General features: G+C 37.6%; 1 protein-coding gene across 4 annotated transcripts in view; it reads left to right on the top strand.

The window, feature by feature from the left end:
* Positions 1–12,115, top strand: part of Acaca (acetyl-CoA carboxylase alpha) — a 261,557-nt gene that overhangs the window by 165,144 nt on the left and 84,298 nt on the right. For all 4 annotated transcript variants that reach the window (XM_048446706.3, XM_048446705.3, XM_085695587.2 and 1 more), the window contains 4 exons: positions 3,332–3,373; positions 4,881–5,096; positions 6,168–6,323; positions 9,280–9,483. In XM_048446706.3, coding sequence (XP_048302663.2) covers positions 3,332–3,373; positions 4,881–5,096; positions 6,168–6,323; positions 9,280–9,483 — 618 coding nt within the window. The remainder of the gene's footprint in view (positions 1–3,331; positions 3,374–4,880; positions 5,097–6,167; positions 6,324–9,279; positions 9,484–12,115) is intronic.

Below are 12,115 nucleotides of genomic sequence, written 5' to 3'. Positions count from 1 at the left end.
TCTTCTATAGGTGTTCTATTATTCAGAGTAGTATGCTTTCTTATAGTAGTCATTAGGTTCTTTCATTGCTCTGAGATGGAGTTTCCTCTAAGATGGTAGGGAACAACTGAACCATATTTGGCATAGAGGCCTGCAAGAGGCCCATCACAGAATTTCCTGATGGCAAAGGATTACCACGAATATTCCTCATTAACCTGCATTCATTTGACCAATGCCTGCCTTTGCCACACCTTCCACATAATCCAGAAAAGAGGGGTGTTCTGACTGGATTATTCTTAGAAAAAAACCATTGTTTCTAGGAATGCCCTGTGTACAATCCCTTTTAAGGTGACCTTGTTTGCCATAATTATACCATTTGACATTTCGATTTTTCCTCAAACCTCTGGAAATTACATCTCCTATCCATGCATCATCATGGTTATCATTCAATATTTATTGTATCTCGAATCCAGTCCTCCATAGGTGCTGACCTTGCGTTTGACAGCCTAATTATCCTTTTGCATAGAGAATTGACATTATCAAAAGCTAGGGATTGATGGGAGGATATGGGAGGAGGGGAGGAAGTAGAAATTTTTATAAACAAATAAATAAATAAATTTTAAAAAAGCCAGGGATTCAATTATTATTTGTCTAGCTTCTGAATTTGGTATCATTCTATTTACTGCCGAAGTCAATCTTTGTAAGAAATCTGTAAAGGCTTCCCTTGGGCCCTGTATAGCTTTAGTAATAACTCAGTTTTCTTTTCTATTTCTCAAATTCTGTCCCAAGCATTCAGAGCTGATGCACAACATAAATCCAGGTTGTGACCATCTTATTCAGCCTGCCTTTCTATAGCAGCATAATTTCCTTCTCTAAGAATTTGATTTTAGGAGAATTCCCTACTTTTAGATTTACTTTGCTGTTCAATAATCTTATCCTCTTCTCTGAACCAGGTATTCCATTGTAGTTGTGGACCAGGCTCTAAAACACCATTCATTAACCAATTCTATCCTGCCTTTAGGGATAATTCTATTACAAAGTGACCATGATTTTAACATATGCTTCACAAAAGGTGAATGCTTGCCATGTGAGACTATTGCTTTCTTGAATCTCCTTAAATCTAACATTGGCACAGGAGTCCACTTAGCTTTTAACAGAGCTTCTGCCAATTGACAATTCCTGTATGGTTACTGGATATATTAAGATTGGTTGTCTGAAAACCTTAGGCTGTTACTTTCTATTCTTATAATGCTATGCTGAAATTAGTTCTCCATTAAATTCCTCTGTCTAGATTTGAATATCTTTGTGATCTGTTTTATTAGGTTTTTCTAAGGCCTATATCTTATCACTCAAATTAACCGACATTTTTAGTGATAAAACAATTATTTTAATGCTGATAATGTTTACAATTGACACTACATAAATCCCATCTAAATTAGTTATCCTCTCATTTAACCTTTCTGTTTTCAAACTGTCCAGCATATTATCATACAGAGACATAAATCCCTCCATTGTAATGATTTTTCTCAGTTTTTAATGTGGGAAAAGAAAACTCTTAATTAATTCCTTCCTTTAAGAATTCCCAATTTTCTTACCAAATCTGCTGCCATTGTTGATGAAGATGTGAGGCTTATTGCTGCTGCATAGAACAATAAGTGTCCGATTGGATTTCAAGGCAGCTACCTAATTTGACAGCAGCCTGAGAAGGGGGTTCAGGAAGAGCCCACCAGAAGAAAAAAAAAAAAAAGAAAAGAAAAATCTAGCCAGTAGAGCAGTGAACCTGGCCACTTGTAGTTCTCGCCTATGCTGGTGTCTGTGAAGCCACAAGCAGATGGCTTTTTTGTGAATTTGTACTCCAAACATTAGGTGCCAAATGTAGTATAATTAATAAAAACCCAGAGAAAGATATTGGGGTTCAACCTGAAGATCAGAAAAGCAAAGAAGCCAACCACTGGCTCTTACCTCTATCTCAAACCAAAAATTGGTAATCCTGCCTCCGTGAATCCTCAGATTGAGACTGAGACCTGTCTCCTCCTGTTTTATATTTCTCTCTAGTGCTGGGATCAAAGGTGTGCACCAGCACTGCCCAGCCATACCAGTTAGTATGGCTAACTGGTGTGGCTGCTGGGATTAAAGGTGTGTGCCACCATTGCCTGGCCTGTATGGCTGACTAGTGTGGTTTCTGGCATTAAAGGTGTGTGCCATTACTAATCTGTCTTAATTTCCACGTTGTTGTTTGTTTGTTTGTTTTTGGTCTCACCAATGAAAAACATCTAAATGAGCAGTTTTGATTATAACAAGAGTAAAAAGATAATGCCCTATGCTTGGGAGGTGAAAAGCATGATTTCTGTCAAGAGAGACTTGGGTTGATTTTCCCCTTGAGCTAAGCCTCGCTCATCTGTAAAGCGGGGACTGTGATCATTCCCTTAAAAGACACAGGAGAGTGCCCTCCACCTAGTAGATTTTGAGTCCAGATTTTCTTCAAGGCTCCTGAAGAATGTGTAGCTAGCCATGGTCTCTCTGCTTTATGCCAACTTTCCCTTGATTATATTGCACTCATTATGAAGAAGGTACCTAATGGAACCTCCTAGAGAGGAAATAGTAATGACTCATTGCAGCACTGCCAGGAGAGCTTCCCATCCGAGAAACAGGAGTATTTGGTGTTAATAAGTTAAATTTCAGAAACTAATGAACTCTGCTAATTGAATTCATCTTTGTTAATTAATAGGGTTCTAGTAAATTGGTTGCTTTCTTGTGTAATGCTGTGCAGGAAGACCTAATGATTTCAAGTTCACTGGTCCCACTCCTCTCTTTCCTAGGCAGAGCAATAGTGACCAAAGTAGCATCCACTGCTTCCTTTGTCTTGAAATGTTATTATTAAATCCTTGAAATCATCAGTTTCAGAATGAATGTTGCAGTAGGGGTGGGGACAAAACACCATAGACTTAAAATTTACTTGACTAGTTTACAATTGAAGAGTTTTCTTAAAGAGAAGCTTGGGAAATCAGTCTAATAAGACTCATTGCAGTGGTTCTAGTATAGGGCATATTGTTTTTATTTGTCAGATTGTGCCAAGAGTCACAGGAAGATTCTTTTTTTCTACTTGAGAAATGAAATGAAAACTCTTCAGTGATGATAGATACCAAAGGTAGGTTAACAGTGTAGTAATTCCCAAGTGGGGTCAAAGTGACGATTATCCAGGGAGTACCTCTTGTCTGGAGTAAGCTCTGATAAAGAGCATGTTTTTTAGGAACTGTCTTCTAGATACTTGACTGAGGCCGTACAGTGTGTTGTATCCCCAAAGAGCCATTCCCTGAAGGACTAACACATTTTGCCTTCTTCTTTATCTCAGAGAGAATTTCCAAAATTTTTCACATTCCGAGCGAGGGATAAGGTAAGGATGATTTACTTGATTGCCTCTCTTTATTTCCCTTCCTCCTCCCTGCCTCCTCCTTCTTCCTGTCTGTCCTCCATTCCATCCTTTTTTCTTTCCCTCCCCTTTTTGTGCTGTGAGTAGGCCGTTGCCATTCTCTTTTTTTCTAAAGCACACTTCCTTAAGAACGAGCTTACTTTAAGAAATAATCAAATGTCTTGACCCAAAGAAGGCTGTAACTTCAAAAACATCCCTATCCTTTAGAACAGTTTTGATGTGGTATTAAGGAATGCTTTATTTAGTAAAGTTATTCTATTTTTTTTCCTTTTTAGTAGGATTATTCTTTTTGGGTTTTCGAGACAGGGTTTCTCTGTAGCTTTGGATCCTGTTCTGGAACTAACTCTGTAGACCAGGCTGGCCTCGAAGTCGCAGTGATTGGCCTGCTTCCCCCCCTGAGTGCTGGGATTAAAGGTGTGTGCCAACACCATCCAGTTTAGTAGAATTATTCTTGCCACCTACAAGACAATTGATTTATATTCAGCTCTTCTTTTCATCCATTTTTTTTTAAGTTTGAAAGTAAAAAATTTCATACAGAGTTGATTTCTCCCTCTTACTAGCTTATATTTTAGGTGTCTTTTCCACTGACTTAATTGACATGCTTTCTAGCAAAATAACTTATATTCAGCAATGTAGGAAATGTATTTATAAACTTTTTACATATAAGTGATGATGTAACTATTGGGATTTCCCCCAAAGCCAAATACCATCTTAAAATATGATTTTTATTTCTTACTATGTGATAAGATATAAGTCTCACCCTTAAGCATCATACTACTTGGGTGAGCCCATAACACTATCTTGTGAAGTAGATACTAATTAATGTGAAGCAATCTGCATGGTTGGTTGTTTTTTAAAATTTTTAACAGTATTAAATGCTTCAGAAGTTCTGAGGGAATTGAAAATTTTTGTTTATATTGTTTTTATTTAGTATTTTTTGGAATGACAGAATCTTACAGTGTAGCCCTGGCTGGCCTGGAACTCCATATAGACCTGACCTAAAACTAAAAGAGATCCGCCTATGTCTTTGGTTTTTTTGTTTGGTGCTAGAGCACCTGTTATTATGTAAGCAATTGCAGTAGTTCTGTATGTGTCTCATTAGTATATTACAACTTTATGTTTCTATTTTTGAGACCCCTTCCACTCCTTATTATAGAGTTTTACCCTGTAACCTAAGCGATCCTCTAACTCACTATGTAAACCTATAGCCTTGATTTATTTTGTATTTTATTTTATTTATTGTGGTGCTAGGGATTGAACCCCATTTTTACACGTTAGGCAAGTACTCTGCCTCTGATCAATATCCCCAGTCCCCATGTTAGCCTCAAACTTTGGATGATCCTCCTGCCTCAGCCTCACAGATGTCAGTTACTGGGTTCAATCTTTAAGAATCTGTTTTATCAACACAATCATAAAGTAATTTTGCAACTGCCTCATGTGAGCTCTTTTTCCCTCTGATTCTTGTGTTCAGTTTGAGGAGGACCGCATTTATCGTCACCTTGAGCCTGCTCTGGCTTTCCAGTTAGAGCTGAACCGGATGAGAAATTTTGACCTCACTGCCATTCCATGTGCTAATCACAAAATGCACTTGTATCTTGGGGCAGCTAAGGTTGAAGTGGGCACAGAAGTAACTGACTACAGGTTCTTTGTCCGTGCAATCATCAGGCATTCTGATCTGGTCACAAAGGTGAGTCCTTTACTTTAATGGGAAGTTATCCATTAGGGAAAGGACAGAGAATTAGTCATGGCTCAAAATCAGAGTTTTACTATTTGAATCAAAGCTTTTGTCTTTGTCATTCTCCAATATTCCAAATAATAAAGGCTCATTTTTCTTTAATTTGATTTTTCTTGCTAATAGAAGCATAAGAGCACTCACTTGAATAAAGAAACAATGCTTAGCAGACAAAAACCACAAAGACTTAGGTAATGGTAGCGAATAAGGAGAAAGTTACAGTAACTGTTACATAAACCTGTCTTCATGTGTGGGCTTCCTCGTATGCTATATGCTAACTATTACATCCCATTGCCGTTGCCGTAAACTTCCTTTAGCTTTTCGTGCTAAACAGGTCTTTTTTCTAAAGTGTTCTGTTTGGCATATGTGAAACATAATCCTATTGGAGTTTTAGCTCTGACAATACCTAACTTCTCTATTTCTTAGTGGAAATTATATTGTTAGAGGCTGGAGAAGGGGTTGGCAGAGATTCTATTTAACCCTCGCCAGCCTTTGCCTTCTACAGTCAATAGACTTACAACCAAGAGCAAGTTAAACAATGTATAAGCAGATAGATACCTTACTGTTTTCTCATATTGCTTCTTAAATTATTGCTTTGAGTGTAGAGGTGGGATACATGTACACTTACTCATTCAAGCACATGTGGAGGCCAGAAGTTGACATGAAGATATCTTCCTCTGTTACTAACCATTTAATTTTTATTACTATTCGTCTGTGTATGTACATACGTACCTCTTTCATGTTCTACTTTGTTTGAAAACAGTATCTCTCATTGAACCTCGAACTTATAGTTTCAGCTAGACTGGCTGGTCAGTGAACATTCTGATTCACATGTCTCCATTCCCCACCTCTGCTTGGTGCTAGAGTTTCTGATGCAGGGCACTGCTCCAGCTTTTTCTTGAGCATTGGAAATCTAAACTTAAGTCTGTGTTTTCCCAGCAAACACTTTACCCATTGAACCATTTCCCCATTCTCTTTTTATTGCTTTTAAAGCACATTAGTGGAGGTAATTTTCTTCTTATGTAGGAAGCTTCTTTTGAGTATCTACAAAATGAAGGGGAGCGGCTGCTCCTGGAAGCCATGGATGAATTGGAAGTTGCTTTTAATAATACAAATGTCCGCACCGACTGTAACCACATCTTCCTCAACTTTGTGCCCACAGTCATCATGGACCCATCAAAGGTACATTTCCCATAATTTCTCTGTCAGACCTACAAAGAGACTCATTTGAACGTGACTCAACTTGGATTTGGAAACAGGTGTTCATGTCATCAGGTTGTTTTCTTAATTTTTTTAAAGTCACAGGTTGGGTTTCATGGGACAATTCCAAAATTGTTTTACTTAGCCATTAAAAATAGTCCTCAAAATGGAAGGTGCTGTGTCACTTATTTGCTGTAATAAGAATTTCTTCATTAGGGCTGGAGAGATGGCTCAGAGGTTAAGAGCACTGGCTATTCTTCCAGAGGTCCTGAGTTCAATTCCCAGCAACCACATGGTGGCTCACAACCATCTGTAATGAGATCTGGTGCCCTCTTCTGGCCTGCTGGGATACATGCAGACAGAACACTGCATACAAAATTAATCAATCAATCGTTTCTCCATTGATACTGGTTTTGTAATATTTGCCATATGGTGTCCTATTTTATACGATATCCCAGGATTCCTTCTCTGAACTGATTAATTTTGCTATTTTTAGACATTTTGGCTAAATTATTGCCTTTATGCATTATATACTACTTATGAGTGACTTTGCTCAGGTGCAACACTGTTTGAAAATGTCTACCTTATTTCTCCACAGTGAGAGAATTTGATTGTAAGGAAGTTCACATGATTTATCTGTTTTTGTCCATGATTCTGTCTTCTAAACTGTGTTCTATACAGTTTAAGGGAAGAAAAGAAGATGATTCTACACTTAGCTTTTATCCTAGTTGAAATAAGGGCAAGTACCTCTGTTCCTGATATTTCTGTCTTTCTTTTGGATTGCTGTACATTTGGATAAGACTGTCAATCAATATCTGCCTTTCTCTATATCACTTGTCGACATGAACTTTTGCTTCTTTTTTAAAATGTACGTGTCACATGTACACCAAACTAGCCTCAAACTTCCTGTGTTTGTTCTTGAGTTTCTTATCCTCCTCCCTCAACCTCCCAAGTGCTGGGTTATACAGTGCTGGATTATATAGTACTGGGTAATGCAGTACTGAGTTATTCACTGCTGGGCTATAATGCAATGTATCATACAGTGCTGGGGATCAAATCCAGGGCTTTGTACATGCTACCCTATCACTCTGCCATCTGAACTGTATCCTCAGTTCTTATTTTACCCATTGAACTTAATGCCCAAGACCTGAGAAATTTTCCTACTTTTTTTCTCTTCTAAACCCCAAACTAATGATGGGATAATTGTGTTTGTTTGTAAAGCTGTTCTTTGAGTCTAGATTTGCATGATCCGACAGCAAAATTTCACTTCAGCACCAATAAAGCTAGAAGTCTTACAGCATGGCTAGGACACTGTGTATTTTTCGTTGGCCTTTTCTCTATGAGTAATTTTATTTTAAAACATCAGCCTCTATGTACCTCCTACTCTGAGTACTCAGATTCTGCCTTGCTAGTCACAGATCACTGTTGTTTCCTATACACACAGATCGTTAGCTTTTATCCTCTTAAGAAAAGAATGGATAAATGTATCTTCATTAGCAAGCATAATGTAGGAGCAAGGAAGTTATCTACTTGAAACCTATTCTAAGTTAAATTTCTATGGTACAGAAACGAAATACATGCAGGGTGATACCTTCTACTGGAAAACCATGATTAGGACATGTAAGGTAATCTTAAGGCTTTCTAAATGCTGAGATAGCACTGTAGAAAGACACTTCAGAATGCTCTGGGTACTTGCAGTCCTATTGGGAACAGTTATTGTTTTAGCATGTTGGTAACAAAACCATTTATACATTTATTTACTTGGTGAGACTTGATTCTTTCCTTGTACCATGTGGGTTCCAAGGATGTTTAAGTTCTCAGGTTTGGTGACAGTTGCCTTTACCCACTAAGACATCTTGCCAACCTATAAAGTCACATCTAGGGATATCCAGTAAAAATAAGTTTTCTAACTCTGAAAACCAGGAATACCAAGCTGTCTCAATACAGAGCTTCGGGGAAACGAGGGAATATCTCATTTCTGTAAATCCCAGTTGGATTTGGCAGTGACCAAAGTTGAGATCGCTAGTGTTTAGAGGGAACATTCTGGCACAGCCTACAAATTGCCTTTCTTTAATTTGTGCAATTTACTAAGAGACATACATTATCAAGTTTAATAAAATTTTGTAGAAAAAAGCTCTTGGTGGTAATTGCTGTGTTGATTTAAGGTCCTGTAAGTGCAATGAAACATAGTTACCATGCATAGAAATGCTACTTAATAGCTATTTAACCAAGGATTTTATTCTTATTTGGGGCTTTCTCTTAAATCCCCTGGCTTTTAATTTTAGATATTGCAGATCTTTTATATAGAGTATGAATATAATTGGGAAAGGGAAAGGAGTTGTACAGATTTGGGGGTTGTGAGTCAAAGAAAACCACTCAAATACCAAACCAGCATGAAATTGCTTCTAACTTGTTCCAAATAACAGCAGGTTTGGGAGTGTCCTAGTTTCTTTCTGCTGCTATGATAAACAAACAAACAAAACACCTACAACCAAAATCAATGCAGGGAAGGATAGGATTTATTTTAGCTTCTACTTCCAGATCACAGTTCATAACTGAAGAAAGTCAGTACAGGAACTCAAGGTAGGAACTTAGAGTAGACACCATAGAGGAAGGCTGCTTATTTATACAGCTTGACCCACCCACCTAGGAATAATGCTGCCTACAGTGGCCTGGCCCTTCTTAATCTATCAAGACAGTCTAACCAAGGCAATCCTTCCATTGAGGTCCTTCTTTTCAGGTGACTCTGGATTTTGTCAGATTGACTATAAACAAAAAGAACAGGGAGAATAACCACATGAGTTCTCTTTGTAAGTGTGGTACCTATCTCCATAAACCAGCATCTTTTTCCAATATTCTTTTGCAAAACGTGCAAATTTAGAACAAGCTTTAGTTGCAAAGTATTTTGATTTTACACTTGGTATTGTAACTGTGTCAGATTGAAGAATCTGTGCGGAGCATGGTAATGCGCTATGGAAGTCGGCTGTGGAAATTGCGCGTCCTCCAGGCAGAACTGAAAATCAACATTCGCCTGACAACAACTGGAAAAGCAATTCCCATCCGCCTCTTCCTGACAAATGAGTCTGGCTATTACTTGGACATCAGCCTGTATAAGGAAGTAACTGACTCCAGGACAGCACAGGTACAGTAGTCAAGCAGACTCCTCCAAGGTTTGATTTGATCCAACACATAATGACCCCAAAACCCCATTGGTTTGCCCTTTACCTTTGAAAACATCTTTGTACCTCTTGATCACGCATGTTACAAAACCATAACCTTGTGTCAAATATTGACGTGCTTTAACAGGCCAGGTGAACCAACTCCACAGATAATTATGCAGTTCAGATGTTTATGGTTTCCACGATCACTTTTGCTAAGTAATCTAGACTTCCTGATCTGATTTGTTTTCCTGTTCTTAGAACAGCCTTTCACTGGCAGATGAAGAAAGGGGACAGTCTGGAATTTATCTTTAACTTCTGTCTTTCGAAAAGGGAAATTTCACCATAGAATCATATCAGGAGCAGGGCCAAGCAGTGTCTTCTTCATACTTGTACACTCCTTATTCCATTCACTCATGCTCACTTTCTTTCACTGAGTTTAGAGTGCTGTATGCCTATACATGAACAAAGTAACAAACCATAACCCATTTTTCAGGGAAAAAATTTGGGAATGCAGAAATGAAAAATGAATAAGTATGTTTATTCTATGATAATAGAACATTATATTTTAATTGGCTTGCCACCTTAGTTTCTAAACATTTGGACCATTTTCTGTGGTATGCACACATCTTCAGAGGTAGTATGTTATTTTAGGGCTTCAGTATATACTTGAATAATGTACTCCTAATAAAGGGTGTACTTGTACCAGAATACAAGGGTTTTAGACTGTTCTATGCATTTGGTTCTGGGAAGCAATTATGTAGCTCTTATTTTATCTAGGAATGGAGGCAGAAAAAGACATTTTTGTCTCTGCTTTGGAGATGAATTTTTTAAAATCCTAGTTTAGGCAATTTTCTTAGTGACTTTTCATTTTGTCTTTTGATCCTCAGTTAGATCACCAAAGAAATCTATTTTTTAAGAAGAAAGCAGTTAGAACAGCATGCACAGAGCACAGGGGTGAGCAGGAAAAAGAGTGCCCAATAATTTTTGCTGCATGTGATGTTTTTCAGGACAACCTTAAGGACATTTTCAGTCAGAACTTTCCATGGTTAGGGATGCTTTTAATTAACTTCTACAATGGCTTCAAGGCAGGCCTTTTCTTCTGTAAAATAAGAAGGCCACTTGAGATTTTAATGTTTTTGATAAATGTTTTTTCTTCACAGGTTTCTTCTTCTTTTTTCCCATTTCTCTTTATTAGAAAGCTCTTAGATTTCCCTGATGCTGAATGGTGGTGACACAGGCGCATGAAAGGCACAGGTGCCTTCAGCAGAGATTTAGTATTGTGCCTGGCACAAAATAAACACTTAATAGGCATCTGTAAGAGTGAATAAGCTGCCCTCGACCTGAAGGGGGCCAGCATATTTAAAAAGCCCTGGAGGTTGTTGAGCCTTCCTGTGGCATGGAAGCTAGGTTGAAAGCAGTGATAGAAGCAGGAACTGACCACAGAGCAGCCTCTAGCCAGTTTCCGTGCACCAGTGCGCACTTGGTGCTTATTACTGAACTTCATTGATGTAATATGGAACCATGTTTATCATTTGTTCATTTACTTATTTAATATTTACTGACTACGTATAGTGTGTCAGAAACTATGGCTACAAAGCAGTTCCTCGTTAAGAAATGTATATTATAATGGGTAATTGATGCTTCCATGATATGATAAGAGACATCATAAAATAAAATACATTCAGGGCTCTAAGGGTGCCCACTGTGTAAGTTAGTGATGGTTCTCTATGAGAAGCCCTGCTGTAGCCTTCAGTGGGAAGTATAAATAAAACCTGTATATGTTTTCAAACTTGTAAAACATGACCTCTACCAACTTTTAATTACCGTGTTTATCATAGGAGAAAATGGAGCTAACATAAATGGTCATTTGGAGCTTCAGTTAGGGTCCATTACTACCAAACTCTTGCCCTAGCACATTGTTTATTGTCAATGAGAAGAAAAGTTAACTTGTTTGAGTTTCATATTTCTTGTATGGTCTTTGTCCTATAGGCTGCAATGAACAATTTCAGGCAGTCCTAAGTAGGAAGAAAAGGTTTGCGTAGTTTGTTACTTAAATAAATTGACTTCCAGTGAGGAAAGTAAAGTGAACAGTTTAAAGTCACCTTTATTGAGTTTACCTTTTTATATAGTTTATATAGTTTGCATGTACTAAAATGATTTCTTTTGCTGTATTTGCTTTAAGTCTGACAGTTGTACATGATATCTGTCATCAGAGTCATTATAGAGGATTTCTTGTAACCCCACAAAAGTTTCTCATCTTTTCAGTGAAAGACAGAACACCAATTGCAGGCTTAGGCAACCATTGAGATCTGCTTTCTGTTGCTGTATATAGTTTTGCTTGTCCCTTAGTTGCATCTAAATTACATCAGACAATGCATACTATTCTTTATCCTACTTGTTTTTTTAATATAATATTTTGGTGGGTCATCTATGTTGCAAGGACTATGAGTATGTTCTTTTTCACTATTGAGTAGTATTCCATTTTTTTAGATTTACCAAAATGTTTATATCCATTCAATTACTGGAGTTTTATTTTCAAATTTCAGTTGTTCAGAATACATCTGTAATGTGCATTCATTTGTAAATCTTGGTCTTTTTGCTTTGTTTTATTTG

The sequence above is a fragment of the Myodes glareolus genome, chromosome 9 (genome assembly GCF_982192425.1).
Source record: "Myodes glareolus chromosome 9, mMyoGla1.1, whole genome shotgun sequence".
NCBI classification, from domain to species: Eukaryota; Metazoa; Chordata; class Mammalia; order Rodentia; family Cricetidae; genus Myodes; species Myodes glareolus.
Note: the sequence above shows the minus strand (reverse complement) of the source record. Positions and strands in the feature narration are given on the sequence as shown.